At 37.9% G+C, this 24,910-nt stretch overlaps 1 protein-coding gene across 3 annotated transcripts; it reads right to left on the reverse strand.

Annotated features, from left to right (window-relative positions):
- LOC145106207 (uncharacterized) lies at positions 1-24,329 on the reverse strand. Of its 3 annotated transcripts, XM_079043231.1 has the most exons (7): positions 24,129-24,329; positions 2,417-2,559; positions 1,778-2,278; positions 1,568-1,699; positions 1,211-1,471; positions 1,002-1,114; positions 1-722 (listed from the first exon to the last, which is right to left on the reverse strand). In XM_079043231.1, exons 2-7 carry the CDS (start codon positions 2,502-2,504, stop codon positions 90-92), a joined length of 1,728 nt encoding a protein of 575 aa, XP_078899357.1. In that variant the 5' UTR covers positions 2,505-2,559; positions 24,129-24,329; the 3' UTR covers positions 1-89. The 3 variants fall into 3 exon arrangements, with proteins under 3 accessions (XP_078899357.1, XP_078899349.1, XP_078899363.1); XM_079043223.1 differs by having other exon boundaries at positions 1,002-1,471; XM_079043237.1 differs by lacking the exon at positions 2,417-2,559 and having other exon boundaries at positions 1,002-1,471.
- Positions 24,330-24,910: the final 581 nt, after the last annotated feature.

Here is a 24,910-nt window from a genome sequence, read left to right on the forward strand (position 1 = left end):
ATACATACTTTAACAATAAACTACATGATCATGAAAAATATCTTTAAATGGAACTTGAAATTAAGAACTAAACACAAGTCAACAACTAGCTAGAAACTTGGATTATGATAGTAAAGCATTTGTTCTTTCGGCCTAAAGAGAAACTTGGAACCATAAGTCGAGCGAAATGCATCCTTCAAAAGAGGGTATTGAAGATAAGCATAAGAAACGATAGGTATAATGGCAACTACGCTAACAAAGATTGCTAACGTGATAAAACGGTGACGATACAACACGAAGAAACTGACACTAAAAGAAATCATCATGGTCACTATGGAGAGGAAAAGCATTGAGAGACCTACCAATAGTTTTTCAGGTAATGAATTTCTGAAATCCTCTTGAGTGTAACGACAAGTAAGTATGGATAAGAACACAAGGATTGAAATCGAAGACAAGATAAAAGAAATGGCATCTAACACAACAAACAATAGGAAGGGTCCATTGTGAAGGAACATAGGAAATCCATCATTTTGGTCATAGCCACCTGGTATTGTATAAGCGACTGCAAATACAATGGTGGCTATTAATGTAGCAACCAGTGTGCATTTACTAGCGGTTCCTTTCATCCATTTCTCACCATCGATAACTGAAGTTGTGTGGTTGAGAGTGAATAGTTCATACGGTGTTAAGCCACTTGTGTTCTTCTGCTCCTTGTAAAGAGGGGGGATCATAGACTCTACTTCCTACAACACAACATTTGATATTATTAATATCCTCCCTTACAAGCATTATGAAAGGCATAATGTTCTATGTGGCATAAAATAGCTACTTGTGTGCTTAGTTGATTCTTACAGAATATTGTTTTGACTCGATAACCAAACTATAATCTAATCATTGGTCACCTAACTCGAGTAATGCACATAATTAATTCACAGACAAAAGAAAGGAAGGAAACATATAGAAGATAGTCAAGATATAATTAATTAAAGAAATGTGTACATGTGTTTGAGAGATTAATGTACCTTGAACCATATTAAATCAAGTTGCATCTGGAAGACTACCCCCGACACATCTTGATCTCGGCGTTTCTCTGCCTTATTTCCAACCAAATGCAACATATTATTGCCATCTTTATCTGCCAGAGAAATTATTAAAGCCTTCATTGAGCCTATCTCATATAACATATTATAGATATTCTCATGACGATGAGACACAGCAACGTGGAAAATACTTTGATTATTCTCATTTTTCTTCCACATAAGATCAGGGTATCTAGAAATGAGCTCGACCAAAAATTTAGTGTTGCCCATTTCTGCAGCAACAAATAGTATTCTTGATGGGTATGTTTGAATTCCATCTTTAAGAACCTTGGGGCCTCTAAGTATTTTATCTATTTCAGCCTTGGGTTTTTCCTCGATCCTTGTCCAAATCTTTCTTAGTATTTGCATGGCTTTACTATCTGTTGCAACATGTTCCCTTTTCAAACAAATGACTACAAAAAGAAAAAAAAGGCGTCAAGTAGATGAACCACAAGGACACTTATAACAAAATCAAATGTTTAAGTGTGAAAATGTAGAATGAAGTATACTTGGATTGATGATTCTCCAGATGCAATGTTGTTTTGATTCATCAAATGCAGAAGGCTTTCGAGCCAAAGCACCGAGTGCACTCTCACATTGAGCTAGGAGTGGGTAGTCTTTTAATATTTTTAGTGCGAAATCTAAAAAAGATTGATTGGGAATTATAAAATGAATTAATAATGAAATCTATGTACAACAACTACCAACAAAATACCTACCCCAGAGATCAAGTTCAATGCACCTTAAGAAAACCCACTTCCTATCTTTAGGTGTCCAATCAGGAACACCCATTCGCTGAGATTGGTGATAGAGATAATTTACCATTTCGTGGTGTCTAAATAACACCGCAATAAACAATGGTCTCATTGCTTCGCCATTAGCGATTGTGGGCAGGTCCTCGTTACTTTTCACCATAATTTTAGCAATTTCAACATTTCCAGCTGTTGCTGCTAAGCAAAGGGCAGTGTTACCTTGTCTATTTTGAAGTTGCAAGTCTGCCTTTTCCATCTTTCCAACAAGATGTTGCACGAAGTTGATGCTTTTTGTGTTCCTTTGAGCTGCCGCTGCAATGTGAACTGCTGTTTCACAATTTTCAGTGATACTATAACGTACTAGATGTTCCTGACAATTGAGGATGGATTTTGCAGTTTTCCAATCTCCTTTCATCGATGCTTTACTTAGAGGAACACAAATATTGATGAAGTCCCTTCTTTTGTTATCTAAAGTATTTCAAAGGGATGTTAATACAGTGTCAACTTCCTAATTAGTAAAGAGAAGTTTTCAGGGCTGTGAAGTTGAAATCGTGTGCTTGAATTACCAAACATACATGAGAGTTTTGATGTAAAGATTGTACTTACCATCAAGTAGATCTTGAATAGGAAGATTGTAAATTGATGGTGACAACGATACTGGATGAAACTGGTCTATGTCATTTGGCTCACCCATTAGAACTTAGTTATGTTGTCCGACTTCTTAGTGCCATGTGCGATAAATTCAGTAACTACTAAGTGTAAATATGATAGCTTGCATGATTGAAAATAAAAATAAAAGCATATAAATAACAATATATAATGGGCCTTAAGCTAAACCCTAGACACTTTTAAACTTTACATACTAACATCCCATATAATTTTATCGGGAGGAGCTGGATGATTAAATTTATTGGGTATCTAACTTTTTTTTGTATATGTGTGTATGTGTTTATTTCTTGTTTTTAATTGTGCGTATAAGATATTGGGATATCTTTTTCATTCATGGATCTGGAGAGTTTTTTTATTTTATTTATAGATTTATAGGTTGAAGATAAGTGATGAAAATCCAGGTGCTTGAAAATAATGGTGGTGGTGGGCAACATGGGGTGGGGTGGGGTATGTATGTTGGGGTGTAACACCCGTTTTCAGGTATGAACGTTAATTATTAATTTAAGATTTGGGGGTGACCACGGAATGGTGAATACATCACCATGACATGGCAAAATCAATTGGCACACGCTGATCATTAAGGTCACCATGGTGTGGTCATGTATTGGCCACGACGTGGCGACGTCTTTTTGAAGAAACCTTAATTTATGGCCTTGGGCCCTATTTAAGGGAAGTGATTGTTGAGATTTCTTCTATTCTCATCCTCCATCGTTCTCCAAACTCATAAACCAAAACCATAGCCTCCCTTTGAAGTTCTTGACTTATTTTGGTGTTTTTGTGATCTTGGAAGGAAGAAGTAGGAACTCTTGTGCATAGATCAAGCAAGCCACTCATCTCTACTCCTTGTGTGCATCTTCTGGACCATTTGTAAGCTCTTAAGTTCTCATCTTGTTGATGTCTTCCTTATAGATCTAGATTCATGTCATGTTTTAGTCCTTATTGAATTTTTGGATGGTTGAAAGAGATAAAGTTTGCAACTTTGTGGCTCACATTGGTCCTTTCGTCATTATATCATCTGGATCTAGGAGTTGGTATAGTTTTGGTAGCCATGCATGAGTTTTAGATCACTTTTCCCATATTTTGACCTAGTTTTAAGGAGGACATGCATGGTTCATGCATGTCCATAAAGTTTGGATTTTTATGGACCATTAGGGTCCCAAGAAGCTTACCGGAAAGTATGATCAAGGAGATTTTCGGATAAAGTACTCAATCCATTAAGTTGTTCATGTGCAGTAGCCACGGTGTGGCTGGATGGATGCCACGACGTAGCGAAGGAGAATCTCGCAACTGTTTTGTATGGAATCAACCACCGCGTGGCGGCATGTCTACAACAACGTGGTAGCTGTTTTAGATCGCGACTAAGTTAGATGGCCACAACGTGGTGGTCACCTGAGTTGACTTTGTATGTTGGCTTTTTGACTTTTGGTTGGAATGCTAGTTTTAGAAGGTAGACTAAGGTTTTACCATGGATGTTTCAATAGGTGGGGCGTAACACCAGTTTCTCATCTCTACGAGCAGTTGTATTCGATATCAAGTGTGAGGTGAGTCTTCTCACTATACTATGTATGATGCTAGATTGTCTTTATGACTCTTGCATGTATGTTGGGTGAGGCCCGTTGGGTGAGACACATATTACTGGGCAAGGCTCGTTTATATACTTGTGGGCGAGGCTCGTTATATATATATATATATATATATATATGGTATGTAGTATTTTGGGGAACGCACTAAGCTTTGTGCTTACGGTTTTATGTCTAAATGCTCAGGTACTTCTGGTTCCAAAGGGAAGGGCCCGACTTGATCGCACTACATCCCCTGGAGTTTTATTCTGTTGTATCTTTTTATGTTTCACTCTGATGTTTTGAGAATACATTACGCTTGATTATCCTTTGAAGTAATGAATGAATGATTTTGGTTGAATTAATAATGAAATTTGTACTTTTTATTTTCATGACGTTACAAGTTGGTATCAGAGTCTTGGTTTGAGAGAGTCGGACACGCGTTATGGTGTGTTTGAACTCAAAATGAGGACTAATAAAATCTTTAAAAAAGAAAATAAATTTTCTAAAAAAAAGTTTTACAAGGAAAGGGGTGCGATGTGTGCAATCAGTTGAGCTCAAGTAAGTATTCCCAAAATACTCATACATGAATTTTATTCTTTAGTATGCTATGATATGAGGTGAATACTACAACAGGACTAAGGATCTTCTCAGGATTACATGATTAGAATGCTTGTTAGGAGAAATGCCTTTCGTGCCTATTATGGGTATTGCTAGAAATGCATGATAGAGAATGGCTAAGGATCTTCAGGTACTGCTTGTTAGGATTGCCTGATCTTCTTGATACCTTACTGCTTAGTAGTTTCACTGCCCGAATGTTGCTTGCTTTGTGTTATGTGAAATTTATACTGATGTTAATTTACTATTAATAAAATACATTAGTTTTCATGCCACAAGGATTAAATAGTCTTAGAATGCTTGATTTGGCTCTATTGCGCAACTCTTGTTTGATTCTAACTGTTCTAGTGTAGGATCTTTCAGTTGAAAGATTATTTGATGTTTGTTGCATGTGATTGTATTTGTAAGGTAGTTGGTCGACATTGGTAGAAGTTTCTTACGCAACTGATGGCAGTGTGGGATGGGAATTCCTAGTGACCAAGGAAGTATTTTAGTAGTACGTTATTTTGTGTTATAGCTCGCGTTAGGAAAGTTTGTAAGATAGTAACTTACAAGATTTGGGACGATTCTTGAGGAAATTACGGATAAGCGTAGAAGGTAGTATGGGCCCATACTACTGGAATCACAGGATCTATACTCAAATTAAGGAAAGTCACGTAAATTCTGAGCAGCTTGTAGTATATGGGATTTTCAGGTATGTTCTAATATCTTGTTTGTTGTTTTTCAGTATGGTGGTGATTACCCGTAATGGTGGTATCGAAGGATCTGGCGCTGAGACGATCGATGAAAGGCTACATGAGTATATTGCAACTGAGATTTAGTGTGGTATCTTGGATTCGACTCCTTTGATGTTCGGTGCCATCAAGGAGGGGATTATGGAGTTCTTGGACGAGCACTTCACGGCCTTTCCCATGGAGTTGACAGCTAGCCAACGAGGAACACACCCTACAAGGATGTTTGTGCTTGTGGAGCTCCCGAGTTCTCAGAAACAAAAGACACTATTTCTATTCGACGATGGATCGCTGATATAGAGAGTGCTTTTCGGACCAGCTCTTGGCTGAAGGGGTTGAAGACGATGTTTGTTGCCGATCTTCTAAGAGGGATAACTCGTGATTGGTGGGAGGAGATTGACCATGCTCTGGGTGAGCCAACCATTGAGGCTAAGACCTAGCCATACTTTGTTACAAGAATCAAGACTGGGTTCAAACCTACGATTGAGGTACATCAGCTTGCGAGGGAGTTTTAAGATCTTCGGCAGACGACGAAGACTGTGGTGGAGATTACCGCCAACTTCAAGGAGAGGGCTTTGTTGGTTCCACAGTATGTGGCGGTCGAGGAGATGAAGAGGATGAGATATCATGATATGTTGAGAGATGATATAAGGGAGTTCGTTAGCATTTCAACTTGCAAGACCCTACAGGATATGATTGACAGAGCCCATGAGCGGTAGATTGATTTAGAGCTTCTGAGGAAGCGAAGGCCAGTTCAGGTCCAGGCAGTAGAGGGTCCGGCGAAGAGACCCAAGACTTTTGATTCTCGATCCAAAGGCCAGCAGAGCCGGAGCTGGTTTGGAAAATCCGGTAGGGTACACGATAGGGCTTGTTATACGGGGGGATCTGGTTGCTTTAAGTGCGGATAGAAGGGACACATTAGTAGAGATTGCACTCGTGGAGCATTGATATGCTTCCACTACAATCAGACTTACCACAAGAAGGCCAGTTGTCCTAGCTTATCAGGAAGATCAGTGAGGATGCCTGCTCTAGCTACGTTAAGGATCACTGATGGCCGTCAGGTTAAGGCAGAGGATCCTGTGGTGAGGAGCCGAGCATTCCAGTTGACGGCCGAGGAGGCCCGAGCAGCACCAAATGTGGTTAACAATATGTATTCTTTTTATCATTTTGTTACTGCTTTCGTTACTTATGCTTATGATTCATATGCTTGTGTTTAGGGATGTTTTTATTGAATGGTTTATCTTCTCTTGTTCTTTTAAATTTTGGTGCTACTCGATCATTTGTATCTCTTGCGCTTAGCAAGAAGTTGACTCTTCCCGAGCGTTGGATTCCCCATTGGATGTGGAGACTGCAGATGATCGCACGGTTAGTGCTTCGAGAGTTCACCGGGGTTGCATTCTTAAGATGTTCTATGAGAGGTATCCATTTGATCTAGTTCCTATTTCCTTACAAGAGACAAAGATCATTATGGGTATGGATTCGTTGAGCCAATATGGGGCGATGATTGATTGTGAGCATCAGTTGGTGAGAGTTCGTACCCCAAGTGGGGGAGAACTAGTTATACGCGGTGAGGGTGCACAGCACAGACCGACTAGCTTTTCAATTTCTAGAGCTAGGAGATATCTTTAGCATGGGTGCTTAGGGTTCTTAGCCTATGTTGTAGATAGTCGTGATGTAGAGAAGAAGATTGTAGATGGTGTACCTATCGTTCAGGATTTCCCTAATGTGTTTCCTAAGGACTTGTCAGGAGTGCCTCCTGAGAGGCATGTAGAGTTTCGGATCGACTTGGTTTTGGGTGCAGTTTTGATAGCTAAGGCACCATATTGCCTAGCACCACCAGAGATACAAGAGTTGTCTACATAGTTGCAATATATGTTAGACAATGGATATATTAGGCCACGCAGTTCACCGTGGGGAGCATTGATTATGTTTGTGAAAAAGAAGGATGGTTCACATAGGATGTGTATTGATTACCGAGAGCTGAACAAGTTAACGGTGAAGAACTGTTATCCACTTCCAAGGATCGATGACTTGTTTGATCAACTTCAAGGGAATCTTGGTTTTCCAAGATTGATTTGCGATTGGGCTATATTTTGGATTAGGTATCTAAGCCCATAACTATAATTGGTATGTACTTGACCCGATAGTAGCATGGTCCTTTTGGGTTGCCTTCACCGGAGCAATTTAATAGGATGGACATTTGAGAAAGAGGTTATTTGTGATTTATTAATATATTATATGAATAATATATCAATTGAGAAATCATATTATTTAATTGGTATTGATCAAGAATTAATTTGGAATTAATTTAGTGATCAAAAGAGACTGATTAAATTTATGAGGACTGGTTAGGTAAATCAGTAATACTTATAGTTTGGGCTAATGATCCATGTTGATTAGGGATGGACTAAACCTATATGAGAGTCCATGAAGGTTTAGTCCACAGGGCCTATGAAATGTGAAGAGTCGTGGTGAATTAGGGTTTACATGTAAGAAACCCTAGGAATTCCACACTATAAATGTAACCCCTAACCCCCTAAAATCGGCCAATCTCTTCCAAGGTGGAACCCCAACCGATTTGTGCTTCCTAACCTCTCTCTCACAAGCCTCCATTTGCTTTTGGTGTTTGTAACACATTAGAGGTATCACACTTGAGGTACTAAGCTCTTGGAAGACCAACTTCTACAAGCTACAAGTAAGAGGTATTCATCTAACTAGTTTTTATGTTGTATATCTCTTATCGCATGCTAGCTAGGGTGTATGCTTTGGATAAAATGAAATTGCATGTATAACTTGAGAAAACTTAGATCCAAAGCATTAGGGTTGTATGTGCACCATAGGGATGTTATAGTGCTCAAAACCCATTAGTGGTATCAGAGATTAGGGTGTTTTCTGTTATATTGATGCAATTGTGTTATTTTCAAAGCTGGAAAATTTTCATTTTTTGCCACTGACTGCTGGACTCGTCGAGTCCTATGAAGGAACTCGACGATTTGATCCTGAGTTGAGCCAACTCGACGATTCCATTGCCTGACTCGACGAGTTGGATCATCTGTTTGCAGTTTTTCGAGTTTCTTGGCCAGAATTGGATTAGGATCATTACCACAAACTGTTTTGTATCATAAAATTCGATTTTTCTGATATGGTAGTGATTATCCTCATCCAATTAAAAGACAATTGTCAAAATTTAAGATAATTATTTGATTATATGATAAGTTGATTATTTGTATTATTTGATTTGAATTGTCTTGCTATATGAGTTGAATTAGGTCAAATTAGTAAAAGATAGAATTATTTTATTAGTTTATTAGTTTAAATTTTTGATCTAAAAGATTTTGAAGAGTTTCAAAATTTGTCCTCAAGTTTTGAAATTTGAAAAGTCTTAATTATGAAACATTAAATTCTAAACCCTAGAATTTTAAAAGTCTAAAATTCAATCTTTATACTATTATAATATTAAAAGATTAATACTTATATATATGTATAAGACAGTCAGTCTTACCGTTAGTAGGCCTCATTCACAAAGTCGATCTATAAGGGGCGGTATAAGGAAACTGCCTATAAAATGGTGGTTGAATGGATGTCCACTCTCACCCACCGCTTCCTTGATTGGTGGAGGGTCGTTAGCCGAACGGGTAGGATAGGACATTAATTCTCATTAAAAAGTATAATGATAATTATAAAAGTAACTAAATGTTTTTCTAAATTCTCAATCTTAGTTACTTTAGGGAAAATGTGAAAATGATGATATTCCATGAAATTGCACTTTGCACCTTGCCAAGTCGTTAGTGGAGCGTGTGTGGTTAACCGTCACACTAATTTGGACTATCAAGGGTGGCAAAGGGTAGCTCGAGAATTGTCATAGATCAATGGAGCGTGTGTGGTTAACCGGCACATTGATTAGGTGGTAAATGACTCGAGAGGTCCAAGCAAATTTGCATGGTTATCCATACCTTGTTTGTGGTCCTCGGTATCCCAGTAACAAACTTGAAGGGCATAATCGAGATTTAAACATGCCATTGAAAAGTTCAGTGAATCTCAAAGAACTAGGAATTTCATAAAACTTAATTCATTAAAATTTTAGTTTTGGGTGGTGAAATTGGTAAATCGTCATTTACCTACCTTCAAATATTTTTGCAATTGGATTACGGCATCCCTCTTCCGAATTATGAAATATTGTGTTGGGTTCTAGCCTTAATATGTCATTTGGGTGTTATATTAAGGAGTTTCTATCTAATGAAACTTGTCTTTCTTTTTCAAATGTCTACTTCAAATAATGCTTCAAACTCAAATGCTTCTGGCTCTTTCTCCCTCATGAACTTATGTGGGAGGGTCATTTTCGATGGGTCGAATTTCAATGACCTAATTCGAAACATTCGCATGGCCATTCGCTACGAGGAAAAGGAATATGTCCTCGACAAAGAGCTAAAGGAGATTGATGAAGAAACTGTTACTCCTGAGCAACTGGTTGAGTATAGGGCTCATGAAAAGGACGCGACAAAGGTGTCGCGCATCATGCTAGCCACTATGACTTCTAAGCTTCAGAAATCCTATGAGGACTTCTGGCCTTTCGAGATGCACCAAGACCTGATGGAAAGGTACCATCAGAGTGCTCGATAAGAAAGGTATGAAATCATTGCCTCCATTCTAACAACAAAAATGAAGGATGGAGAGTCCATCACGGCCCACTTGCAGAAGATGCAAAGGTATGTGGACCGCTTGCTAAAGTTGAATGTCAGTTTCGACGAAGAGTTGGCTATTGACATTATCCTACAATCCTTGCCTCCTTGTTATGATCAGTTCAGAATGACTTATCATATGAACAAGGAGGAAGTCACTCTGAGCAAGCTTCAAGGCCTTCTCAGAACTGCTGAAAGTAGTTTGAAAGGCAAGTCTGTTGTATCCACTCCTCCTGCTGCTGCCCCAGTCGTGGCAATTGGACATGAGAAGGGAAAAAAGAGGAAAGCTTCCTCAAAGAACCACAAGGGAAAGTCTCATGATCAAGTCACCTTTCACTAGTACTTGTGAAAGAGGTGAGGGTTTGTTGGATCTCATACACACCGATGTGTGTGGACCCTTCAGATCCGCCACAAAGGATGCTAACCGCTTCTACGTAGCCTTTACCGATGATTATAGTAGATATGGATATGTCTACTTAATCAAGCAGAAGTCGGAAACCTTTGAAAAGTTCAAAGGGTTTAAGCAAGAAGTGGAGAATCAATTGGGTAGGAAGATAAAGATTCTCTGATTCGATCGAGATGGTGAGTATCTTAGTATCGAGTTCCATGACTATCTTAAAGAATGTGGAATTGTTTCACAATTGACGCCACCTAGGACACCGCAGCTTAATGGTGTGGCTAAGAGGCGCAATCGAACCTTGTTGGACATGGTTCGTTCCATGATGAATCGAGCTTCGTTACCTATCTCATTTCGGGGGTATGCCTTAGAGACTTCCGCCCATATCCTTAATCTAGTCCCAACTAAGAAGGTTGCCAAAACACCTCACGAAATGTGGACAGGGAAGGTTCCCTCGTTAGCACATATCAAGGTTTGGGGTTGCGAGGCTTTCGTAAGACGAGAGAATCACGACAAGATCGAACCTCGCAGTGAGCGTTGTATTTTCATCGGCTACCCACAGAAATCCTTTGGATATTTGTTCTATAGACCTAGTGAGAACGTGGTCTTCGTAGCGCAAAGGGGTGTCTTTCGTGAAAGAGAACTCATATGCCAAGAGGATAGTGGGAGGCAAATTGACCTTGAAAAGCTTCAAGAGTTAAGCGATGAAGGAACCTCTAACACTAGCAATCAACTTGAGGATGAGACTCCTGTTGAACCAGTTGACGAGTCTGTAACTCTAAGACGTTCCAGTAGAGTTAGTGTTCCACCTGTGTTATATGGTTTTTATATAACAACTGACGGTGATACGTTTATCGGTGATAGTACATTGATAAATTTGGATGAACCTAACAACTACAAGGAAGCCATGGAGGGCCAAGAGTCCGCAAAATGGAAAGAGGCAATGGACAGCGAGATTCAGTCCATGTATGACAATCAAGTTTGGAACTTGGTTGAAAATGTACCAGGTTGTAAGACGGTCGGGTGCAAATGGATCTTCAAAAAGAAGACCAACATGGATGGGAAAGTACACACATATAAGGCACGATTGGTTGCGAAGGGCTTTACTCAAACTCCTGGAGTTGATTATGACGAGACCTTCTCACCAGTAGCGAAGATCAAACCTATAAGGGTTATGCTAGCCATGGCTGCGTTTAATGATTATGAAATATGGCAGATGGATGTCAAAACCGTTTTCCTTAATGGGAAGTTGGCTGAGGATGTTTACATGAGTCAACCAAAGGGTTTTGTAGATGCAAAGTACCCTAATATAGTGTGTAAGCTTGAGAAATCCATTTATGGATTAAAGCAAGCATCTCGCAGATGGAATCTTTGTTTTGATGAGAAAGTCAAAGAGTACGCCTTTTCGAGAAGCGAGGATGATTCATGTGTGTATGTCAAGGCTAGTGGGAGTATAGTTAGCTTTCTGGTATTGTATGTGGATGACATACTACTCATAGGAAACGATATTCCAACCTTGCAGGAAGTTAAGTCCTGGCTTGGGAAGTGTTTCGCTATGAAGGACCTCGGGGAAGCTGCTTACATTCTAGGGATAAGGATATTGAGAAATATGAGTAAAAGACTAATAGGACTTAGTCAAAGTACCTACTTGGACAAGGTGTTGAAACGTTTCAACATGGAGAATTCCAAGAAAGGAGAATTTCCTATCCAGAGAAATACCAAACTGAGTAAGACTCAGAGTCCGAGTACCGATGTCGAAATAGCATAAATGAGTCGAGTACCATATGCTTCTGCCGTTGGCTCGATCATGTATGCTATGACATGTACTCGCCCTGATGTGGCTTTTGCTTTGAGCATGGTTAGTCGATATCAAGGGAATTCTAGTAGAGCGCACTGGATTGCAGTAAAGAACATTCTTAAGTACCTACGGAGGACTAAGGACTGGGTCCTTACACTCGATGGGAGTGATGACATGAGAGTGACAGAATATAGTGACGCCAACTTTCAGACCGACAGAGATAATTTCTGCTCTCAGTCGGGCTGGGTATTTACCCTAAATGGAGGAGCAGTAACATGGAAAAGTTCCAAACAGGAGACTGTAGCCGATTCAACATGCGAATCAGAGTACACAGCAGCAAGCGAAGCGTCGAAGGAGGCAATATGGCTGAAGAACTTCATCGGAGACCTTGGAGTTGTACTAGCCATAAAGGAGCCTATGGAGATTTTCTGTGACAACGAGGGTGTGGTTGCCTTAACCAAGGAACCAAGGGATCATGGCATATCCAGGCACATCGACAGAAAATATCACTTCATAAGACATCGAGTAGAAGAGGGACTCCTCGTAGTGAAGAGGGTATTGTCAGAAGAGAACCCAGCAGATCCCCTTACGAAGGGACTGAGTAGGCTTAAGCACTTGCAACATGCTAGGAGTATTGGGTTGAAGGACGATATTAGCTTTAGTGATTAGATAGCTATTTAGAAACTTGTAATAGATAAAATGTAATTGACATTTGATGATTAAATAAAAGAGTTTTATTTATGAATAAAGTTGCTATCTTGTGTCAATTGTTTACTATTGTTTCATTTTTGCATGTTTTGACTTCCAGAATAATATGATTATTCGAACATCCACAGTCAATCATACTTTGGAAGTAAGCTATGAGGGAAGACTGTTATGAATTGGCTTGTAGATTGTCTAAAGTGTTTATACATAGCAAAAGTTTGCTACAACGTTCATGAATGCTCCTGAAATAAGATTTGAGTATTGGGTTAAACCCACACTCACATGAATCACTTCATGGAATTTATCACGAGTGATTGTGAGACGAAAATATCGTATAGTCTTCAAACCAAGATATATGAGTTGTTGATTTTGAGTTGGTTGTGCATTGATAGTACGAAAACGCATCAGTAACTTGATGGTATAAAACGTGTTGTTGTGTATAATTTAACGAGTAATTAGTACAAGCATATAAGTCCAAGTTTATATGTTCCTTTTATCCTAAGAGGATTAAAAGCGATATCTTGGGCCCCTCGATGATTTTGTTTTTGACTTATGTGTCGGGCCCGGTTAGGACTCAATTGATGTGTTCAAATTAAGTTCCATGTCAAACAAATCAGAAATCGAGAAACAAACTATTGGACAATGAGTATAACTCCATTCTATGTCTTTTTCCACACGATATCTTGAAGAACAGAGGATTATATGATCCCTTATCTAAAGGACGTGTCAAGTCAAAGTTTGACAACGGCTTTTGAGAGCTACGATTGCTAATCGGATTTTGAAGTAGCATTGGCAGTTATAGTTATTAGACTTATCCAAGTGGGAGACTGTTGGATTAGGTGTCTAAGCCCATAACTATAGTTTGGGCTAATGATCCATGTTGATTAGGGATAGACTAAACCTATATGAGAGTCCATGAAGGTTTAGTCCAAAGGGCCTATGCAATGTGAAGAGTCATGGTGAATTAGGGTTTACATGTAAGAAACCCTAGGAATTCCACACTATAAATGTAACCCCTAACCCCCTAAAATCGGCCAATCTCTTCCAAGGTGGAACCCCATCCGATTTGTGCTTCCTAACCTCTCTCTCACAAGCCTCCATTTGCTTTTGGTGTTTGTAACACATTAGAGGTATCACACTTGAGGTACTAAGCTCTTGGCAGACCAACTTCTAAAAGCTACAAGTAAGAGGTATTCATCTAACTAGTTTTTATGTTGTATATCTCCTATTGCATGCTAGCTAGGGTGTATGCTTTGGATAAAATGAAATTGCATGTATAACTTGAGAAAACATAGATCCAAAGCATTAGGGTTGTATGTGCACCATAGGGATGTTATAGTGCTCAAAACCCATCACTGTCATCATATGAGTAGGGATGTCAAAAACCCCTGCGGGACCCCGATACCGTACGGAACTAATTTTTTAAAAAATTCGGGAGCGGGGGCGGGGGCGGGGCGATATTAACTCTCGTTTATTTTCGGGATCGGGGCCGGGAGTGAGTATTTTTGTCCCGTACTCCCGCGGGGTCCCCGTTTATATTTATATAATATATATATATATATATATATATATATATATATATATATATATATATATATATATATATATATATATATATATATATATATATATATATATATTTAATTTAAAATACAAATGGGAAATTAGGGCTTTAGCTTTCCTTATTCCGTCTCGTTCATTCTCATTCTCGGTCAGCCCCTTCACAAATCACAAATCACAATTGACAATACGATTATACACGATAATACGAATGACGCCTAGGTTACGACTTCAGCTTCCTCCTTCCTTCCCGTAGGAGTCCTTCCTTCCCATTATACATGATTATACACGGTAGGACCTGTAGACTGTAGTGTACTCCAACTGCGACAGGCGAGTAGGCAGGCGACCGGCGACAAGCGAGTAGGCGACCAGCGAGGTTTATTAAGGTTTATTCAGTGTTTCCGACTTCAGCTTCCTCCTTCCTTCCCGTCACCGCCGCCGACCCCTTCTGCATTCCACGGTAATGTTTTTCCTTCTCCATTTGCGTTTCTCTCTTTCCTTTTCCGATTCAATTGACAGTCAATTCTACCACTTGACTGATTTCGATTTCTCAATTAAGGTTTATTTAGTGTTGTTGATTTCGATTTCTCAAACATTAGTGTGGATTAAGGTTGCTTGCTGCTATTAATTTCTCAATTAAGGTTTATTTTGTCTTTCCTTCTACGATTCAATTCACAGTCTTAATTTAATTTTGCTTGCTGCTATCAATTTCACAGTCTTTATTTCAGTGAACACTGAACAGATTTCGGTCTTGACAGTTCACACTTCACAGTCTTAATTTGTTGCTTGTTGTTAGCAATTTCACAAACTAGAAGTCTAGAAGTGTAATAGAAGTTTAGAACTGTAATAGAATCTAGAAGTCAATTGTGCTTATCAAGGGCTTACATGTTTGTTTATATACATGTATTTTCATCAATTCTTGGAACTGTAATAGAAGTTTTGGATCAATTCATGATTTTTAATTTTATAATTTTCATCACTTCAATCATACATGTATTTTTAGCTAGATAAGTCATATACACGATTTCTCACCGATTGTTTGTGTGAACCATTTTCAGATTTTTGTAATCATGTCTTCAGCAGAACCAAATCAACCCAATGATTCAAACATGGTTAATGATACCGCCAATTCTGCAGTTAACTGTAACGAGAAACAAATTAAATTCAAATCTCCAATGTAGCGTCATTTCACCTATGAAGAAGTTTATGGAACCAAAAAGGTTGTTTGTAAGTATTGTAGAAAGGAAATTACTTATACAACCAAAAATGGAACCAAGGGGATGCATTCTCACCATAAGTCATGCAAAATACGAATTGGGCAAAAGAAAATTGATGATTTTCAGAGTCAGTTAACCGGAAAAAGATCTAAGACGGATGAAAGTGGGGGATCAATTTTAGCAACACATCGGTTTAATTATGACGATTCGTGAACCGATCTTGCTAAAATGATCACAAAACATGATTACCCACTTAGAATTGTTGAAAACGAAGGCTTTAGAGATTTTTGTCAGGGGCTCCAACCACTTTTTAGGCCTATTTGTAGAAACACAACTAGATCTGATGTCATGAAGTTGTACGGTGAGGAAAAGGCAAGGATGATGCATTTTTTGGAGAGTATTCAAGGTAAGATTGCAATAACTACCAACATGTGGACTGCCAACTACCAAAAAAAGGATACATGACAGTGACAGCCCATTTCATTAATGATTCTCGACAATTACAAAGTCGTCTTTTGAGGTAATACTTAATTTATATTAATTTCTTTAATCTATCAGTATGCATTCTTTAATTAAATTGAATTTATTTTGTTAAATGGTAGGTTTATATATGTGTCATGTCCCCATACTGCTGAGAAACTAACTAATGTGTTGATGAATAGTTTGTTGGACTGGAACATAGATAAAAAATTATCAACTTTAACTGTTGATAATTGTTCAACAAATAATTGCATGATAGATTTGATGGTAGACAAACTACCTTTTGATAGCTTGATTTTGGGTAGAAGCTTGTTTCATATGCGATGTGCTGCGCATATTTTGAATTTAATTCTGAGGAGTGGGTTGCATGTTTGTGGACATGGGATTGAGAAAGTGCGTAACAGTTGTAGTTTTTGGACAACTACACCAAAAAGACTTGATACATTTCAAAAAAATGCAAAGTGTGAGAATGTTTCTTGTGAAAAAACCTAGTTGTTGATTGTAAAACACGATAGAATTCTACGTATTTAATGCTTTCCATGGCTTTGAAATACAAGAAGGTGTTTTATCGGTTACAACAACGTGAGCCCCAATATAAGAATGCACCTGATGAGAAAGAGTGGGCTTTGGCAAGTGAGCTTTGTGGTAGACTAAAAATCTTTTATAATGTCACAGAATTATTTTCGGGAACAAAATATCAAACAACCAACATTTTTTCCCCAAAATATGTGAAATAAAGATTGCTCTAAAGAAATGGGATACATCTAGTTTCATTGAAATAAGCGAAATGTCTGAAAATATGATTACAAAGTTTGATGAGTATTGGAATGAAGGTCACGGGGTGTTGGCTATGGCGACAATACTGGATCCAAGGTTTAAGATGAAGCTCCTAGAGTATTTTTTTTCCTATTATCTATGGAGTAGATAATGCAAAAGATGAAATTCAGAAAGTGCGTCAAATTTGTGAAGATATATATCTGCGATATGAGTCAAGTGTTATGAGTCAAGCAAGTAATGATGATATTACTAGTAAGCCCACTTCTAGTCGAGATGCAGCTCCCGCAAGTGACATGGACTCATTAGATGCTTTCTTTTCATGGAATTCTTCTACTAGTGAAGTTTTTGTAAAAAATGAATTAGAAAGGTACTTAGAGGAAGGCACTTTACCCCGGATTCATGAGTTTGATGTGTTAGGTTGGTGGAAGTTAAATGGGGTTAAGTATCCTACATTGTGTTTGATTGCAAAAGACATATTAGCCATTCTTATCTCCACTGTTGCTTCAGAGTCTTCTTTTTCTACAAGTGGTAGAATCGTTGGTCCACATAAGAGTAGACTTCTTTCGTCAACAATTGAAGCTATCATATGCACTCAAAATTGGCTATGGGTGGGTAAAAAAGGTATGTATGAATTTGCTTGAACCATTGTTTTTTAATTCATTTTAATATATTATGCTTATTACCTTTATTTATCTTTTCTTTGTTAGGTTGTGTTATTGATGGTGATGATGTACATTCAGATGAAGACAACGAGGGACTTGAGGTAAGATTGTTCAATTTGTCGTTTTGTATTGAATAAACTAATGTAATAATTTATTTATTATTTTTTTGTTATTTATTTAGGGAGGATATTCGAATGTCAGTGAATGAAGAGTTGAAGGAAATTAATGGATACTGAAGATGTAGTGAATTGATGTTTTATATTTGTAATCTTGGATTTGTCGTATTTTGCATTTGTAATGTTGGATTTGTCTTCGTAAGATTGTTGGATTTGTCTTTGTAAGATTGTAAGATTGTTGGAATTATTGGATTTTTAATTTTTTAGTTTCTAAAAGATTAGGTTTTAAGCTTTTAAATTGATTAAAAATAGTATTTTTGCCAAAAACAAAGCAGTTTTTTAGCAAAAAAAAATCCAATTTTAAGCCGGGGAACCGGGGGAACGGGGGCGATGGAGGTAACCGGGGGCGGGACCGGGGGCTGTGTGAACGGGGGAACCGGGGGCGGGGGCACCTATTTTCGCTCCCGTTTGCCCCCGTTGACATCCCTACATATGAGGGTTAGAGATGAGGATGTACCAAAGACATCTTTCAGCACTTTTTATGATCATTATGAGTTTATGGTGATGCCTTTTGTGCTCACCAATGCATCGACAATGTTCATGGATCTCATGAACCGAGTCTGCAGGCCGATGTTGGATCTATAATTGTGTTTATTGATGAAATCTTGGCTTATTCCAAGACTAGGGAGAAGAATGAGGATCACTTGCGAGAGGTTTTGGAGATCTTGATGAGGGAGAGGTTGTATGCCAAGTTCCCCAAGTGCGAATTATGGTTGCATGAGGTGCAATTCCTGGGTCACCTTGTCAAACAAGACGGTATATTGGTTAATCCGGCCAAGATCTAGGTCATGATGCAGTGGGAGGTTTCGAAGTTTCCATTTGAGAGTCGTAGTTTCTTGGGATTATCAGGTTATTACCGGAGATTCGTTCAGGACTTCTCCCAGATTCTTGTACCCTTGACTCACCTAACGAAGAAGAGTGTCACTTTCCATTGGGAGCCTGATCAGTAGGCGACATTTGAGGTTTTGAGACAAAAGTTATGTGAAGCACCGATATTAACCCTACCCAAGGGTGTGGATGATTTTGAGGTCTAATGTGATGCTTCGATTATAGGTTTGGGGGTCACGCTTATACAAAAAGGCAACATGATTACTTACGCTTCGAGGCAGCTGAAGCCTCATGAGAAGAATTATCCTACACATGATTTGGAGTTGGGGCTGTAGTTTTTTCCCTCAAGAATTAGTGTCACTACCTGCACAGAATTCTGTGCACTATTTTCATGGATCACAAGAGCTTGAAATACTTGATGGATCAGCCAAACTTGAATATACGACAACACATGTGGCTCAAAGTTGTGAAATATTATGACTGTGAGATCTTATGTCATCCAATAAAGGCCAATGTCGTGGCCGATACCTTAAGTCACAAGTCGACTAGTACTCTTATCTAAGATTTATGTTTGAGATTGACAGTTGTTACTCCACTTATGGAGCGGATCAGAGGAGTGCAGGTTGAGGAAATGAAGAAGGAGAATTGAAAGAGTGAATGGATTGTGGGTCAGACATCCTCTTTTGATTATGATAGTTGGGGTTTATGGACTCTGCATAGGATGGTTTAGGTTCATTATCTGGGAGGAACTCAGAAGACATTGATGGATTAAGGGCATAAGTCGAAGTTTTTGATTCATCCTGGTGTGACGAAGATGTACAGGGATCTCAGACTGGATTATTGATGGCCCTGCATGAAGCGATATGTGGCTTGGTATGTGGAGAGGTGCTTGACTTGTCAGAAAGTCAAGGTCGAACATCAGATACCTCACGACTTGTTGCAACCATTAGATATTACATGTGGAAATGGGAACAAATCGGCATGGATTTCATCACCAGGATATCGAGGACAGTGTGTGGGGTTGATTTGATATGGGGCATTAATGATAGATTGACCAAGAGTGTTTATTTCATCCCTATTCAGGAGAGCATTTCCGCCGAGAAATTGGCTGATATTTACATCAGGGAGTTGCACGACATGGTGTTCCTGTTTCAGTTATTTTTTATAGAGATGTTTGTTTCGCTTCCAAGTTTTGGAAGAAGTTTCATGAGGAGTTAGGAACTCAACTGCATTTCAGTATGACTTATCACCCTTAGACGGACAGGCAGAGCGAGAGGACTATCCAGATGCTTGAGGATATGCTTGGGCATGCATGTTAGATTTTGGTAGGAGTTGGGATGCTTATCTTCCACTGGCAGAGTTCTCCTATAACAATAGTTACCACACCAGTATTGATTGACCTCCATTTGAGATGCTCTACGGGAGAAAGTGTAGGACCCCGATTTGTTGGGGCGAGGTCGGATAGCGACTGATGGGGAGTACTAAGGTAGTACTCAAGACAATTGAGTTTATTTAAAGGGTGTGTGGTAGGCTCTAGACCATGCAAATTTGCCAGAAGATTTATGCTGATAAGCAGCAATTCGATCTAAAGTTTCGGGTTGGGTATTTTGTGATTTTGAAGGTGTCACCTTGGAAAGGTGTCATTTGATTTCAGAAGTGGGGCAATTTGGGTCCTAGATTCATTGGTTCGTTCAGAGTGTTATCATGGGTAGGTAAGGTGCTTACCGGTTGGATTTACCCGCAGAGCTTAGTCAGATTCATAGTACATTTTGATGTTTCTTAGTTACAGAAGTGTTTAGTTGATGATCCCGCAGTGGTTCCGTTGGATGATATCAGGTTGATGAGTGTCTGAATTATGTTGAGAGACTAGTTTTCATACTGAATAGGAAGACGAAAGCCTTAAGCAACAAAGTGGTGAGTTTGGTCAAGTTGCAATGGCAGCACTAGAAGGGTTCCGAATGGACTTGGGAACCCGAGGAGGATATGAGGAAGCATTATCCCGAGTTGTTTACAGTGGCAGATTTCGAGGATAAAGTCTGATTCAAGTGGGGGAGAGTTGTAACACCCGTTTTTAGGTATGAACTTTAATTATTAATTTAAGATTTGGGGGTGGCCATGGCATGGAGAAGGCATCACCATGGCGTGGCAAAATCGATTGGCACGTACTGATCATTAAGGTCACCACGGCGGGGTCGTGTATTGGCCACGACGTGGCGACAACTTTTTGGTGAAACCCTAATTCCAGGCCTTGGGCCCTATTTAAAGGAAGTGATGGCTGAGATTTCATCCATTCTCATCCTCCATCACTCTCCAAACTCAGAAACCAAAACCCTAGCCTCCCTTTGAAGTTCTTGACTCATATTGGTGTTTTTATGGTCTTAGAAGGAAGAAGAAGGAACTCTTGTACATAGATCAAGCAAGCTACTCATTTCTACTCCTTATGTACATCTTCTGGACCATTTGTAAGCTCTCAAGTTCTCATCTTGTTGATGTATTCCTTATGGGTCTAGGATTATTGGCATGTTTTAGTCCTTAGTGAAGTTGTGGATGGTTGAAAGAGATAAAGTTTGCAATTTTATGGTTCACCTTGGTCCCTTGGTCATTATATCTTCTGGATCTTAGAGTTGGTATAGTTTTGGTAGACATGCATGAGTTTTAGGTCACTTTTTCCATATTTTGACCTAGTTTTAAGGAGGACATGCATGGGTTATGCATGTCCATAAAGTTTGGATTTTTATGGAGCATTAGAGTCCCAAGAAGCTTACTGGAAAGTACGAGCAAATAGATTTTCAGATTAAGGACTCAATCCATTAAATTGTTCAAGTACAGTAGCTACAACATGAGATTATGGATGCCACGATGTGGCGAAGGAGAATCTCATGACTGTTTTGCATGGACTCTGCCACGGCGTGGTAGTTGTTTTAGATCACGATTGAGTTGGATAGCCACGACGTGCATGGTGGTCACTTGAGTTGACTTTGACCATTGACTTTTTGAATTTTGGTCAGAATGTTAGTTTTAGATGGTATAATAAGGTTTTACCTTGTATGTATCGATAGGTGGGGCATAGCACCAGTTTCTCGTCTCTACGAGCGATTGTATTCGATATCGAGTGTGAGGTAAGTCTTTTCACCATACTATGTAGGATGTTAGACTTTCTTTGTGACTCTTGCATGTATGTTGGACGAGGCTCGTTTTGTATTTTGGGCGAGGCTCGTTGGGTAAGACTTATATTATTGGGCGAGGCCCGTTAATAGCTATTTGGGTGAGGCCCGTGGGCGAGGCTTATTTATATACTTGTGGGTGAGACCCGTTATATGTATGGTATGTGGTATTTTGGGGAACTCATTAAGCTTTGTGTTTACGGTTTTATGTTTAAGTGTTCAGGTACTTCTGGTTCAAAAGGGAATGACCCAGCTTGACCACACTGCATCCCCTTAAGTTTTATTCCACATTATCTTTTTTATATTTCATTCTGATGTTTTGAGAATACATTACACTTTATTATCCTTTGAAAGTAATGAATGAATGATTTTGATTGAATTAAAAATGAAATTTTTACTTAGTATTTTTGGGAAGTTACATGAGACATTTTTAACTGTTTTTGTTTTGAAAAAAGAAATGATGAAAAGAGTATAAATGATATTTTACATGGATTACGGACCGACTATGTAAGAAATTAAAACCGCATAGACCACACCGTTACAAAAAGACTAAACACATCACTTTTTGTAAAACGCATAAACTTATCCTGAAATTTTGTCTTAACATGATTAATAAAAAATATCAAATAAACTGAAAAATTGATCGTTACAGTTTAAAAAAAGAATAAAAAACTATAGATGCTGTCTAAAATCTTTTCAGACTAATGATTCCAAAACTAAAAATTTGTATAGTGACAATATGATAATATAATGGATCTTGAGACTAGTGTTGAGACTATTGATCCAAAACTAAAACTTTTTTATGATAATATGATGGATCTATTGGTACCCATGTGTAAGTGGAAGATGTATGTTTGATTTTTTATTAGTATGAGGTATATAAGATATAGCACCTTTAAAATAATTCAAAAGATAAATTAAAATGGCAAAAAGTTATTTTCAAATTTTTAAAGAGTCAAAACCAAAATAATAATAATAATAATAATAATAATAATAATAATTTTCAACCATTTGTGCAAGTTGAAAAATCTCATTCATAGTTTTTTTTTTTTTTTAAACTTGGACCAATTTGTGTACCAAGTTATTAACACTAAATTTGGATTTTGTTCTAGAGTAATTAGTTGTATGAATGTTTAAAGTAAAGTTAAACTCGAAAATATAGGAAATACTAAACCTAAAAAAATTGCGTGAAAGAAAGAACTTTATAACACACTTATATCTTAAAAGAGTTACATATTTATAAACTTTGGTTTGCAAGAAGTTTATGATAATACCAAATATATATATATATATATATATATATATATATATATATATATATATATATATATATATATATAAAAGGTTGAAGGGAGTGGTGGCACCACTCATTTTGCCATATTTTTTTACCACACATAGGGAGAGGGAGAGGGAGAGGGAGAGACGCTCCCATTTTCTGCCGCACACCCAAACCGCATAAGGGGACGGTGTTCACTGCGGTTTCACATGGCACATAAACCGAAACTGCACTATACTCCTTCCGATCTAATATTTTAGTCAGTTAACTACTTTCATCACCAAGATAATAGATAATTAATTGACTAGATCGATATTAATAAATTATGTCGTGTCTTTTTGTATTTATCTTTTGGTATAGGAACATGTTTACCCAGATAACGAAGTTTGTAATAAGCTTAAAAGATGTAATGGTTGATCATCAATTCATAGAAGTTAATTAGATGGAAATTTTTGACATAAATGATATGCAAAATTTCATAAAACAGTGTAGTTATAATTTTGTTTTGAAAAAATATTTTTCTGTTTTAAACATTAATATTTTTTTTTGTGTTTTTTTTTAAACGGAATACAATTCTTTTCTAATGAATTGCAAAAAAAAAAAAAAAAAGGTTGGAAACAAAGGGCAGAAGTTGAACAAAAACAAAGTTTTGTACTTCAAAATGATCTACATCTTAAACAGCCAAATATAACTAGTATTTAAAGCAAAATAAGACAAAATAACAAATCTAAACCATCAAAAGTGTGGGTCACTTAAATCAGATCTGCAGAAGTGAAGGCAGAAATAGTTTTTTAATTGTTGTTGACTTTAAAGTTTAATCATCACAAAGACACAAAGTAACCTAAGACACGGTTTGCGGTTGTATGTTGCAGTGTATAACTGGCCACACCCACTGATCTAGTGATCAACCTAAATCAAGATCTTGCTCAAACGGTTGAATTGTATATTTTGTCTTCATTCATTTAAATAAAACATTCAATCATAATTTGGATTCGGTTACAGCAAATTTAACGAACACATACCTTGTCAAAACCCGGTAGATGTTTTACTGGTCTTCTGGTGTTTGATTTTGAGCCTCGCCACAAACGAAGAAGTCAACAATCAACAAAGAAGCTTCATGAAAAGCTGGAATGCGAGGAATATGGTGAGAAGAACATCGAGAAGAATCAATTGCATTACAAAACTAGAAGTGGCTAATGAAGAACAAAGAAATAAAGTTTCACTATGCGACTGAAAATCAAGAAGATCAATCGAGGCAACCTTGCATAAATATGGTCGACCTGATTTATTATTAAAAGGGGGTGGTCCCTATGTTTCAAATACAAAATGACACAAATGATCCTATACGAGAAAAATTACTGATATGGCCCCTCTTTCACAAAATTACAATCGTCTAACATAAAATTACAGAAATGGTCCTCCAGTAGAAAATAGACGGAATTATAGAAATAAGACAAAATTGCAAGGACTTGTTGTTTGTTGTTTGGTAGAAATTGTATAAAGGTTTTCATTAATGGTATTAATTTTATTAAGGTTTTCATTTTCTTGTCACTTTTGTCTAATTTATTTTAAACTTTTTTGTAATGACGATTTTGCTTTTAGTTTTAGCTTTCTTAGTTTTTTTTAATTTATTTCAATACTTTTATAATTAAAAGAAAAATAAAAAATAAAATACTTCTCTCTCTCATGAGAAAGAAAGTCAAAATCCTTCACCCACTTCTTCTTCTTCCCAGATTTCTATGCTTTCTCTCACTGCCGACGTTCTCCTTCTTCGACTGATCCATTCTCGGTTGTTCTTAAACAT

Source organism: Lactuca virosa, chromosome 1 (assembly GCF_052849685.1).
Source record: "Lactuca virosa cultivar CGN04683 chromosome 1, Lactuca_virosa_CGN04683_v6, whole genome shotgun sequence".
NCBI classification, from domain to species: domain Eukaryota; kingdom Viridiplantae; phylum Streptophyta; class Magnoliopsida; order Asterales; family Asteraceae; genus Lactuca; species Lactuca virosa.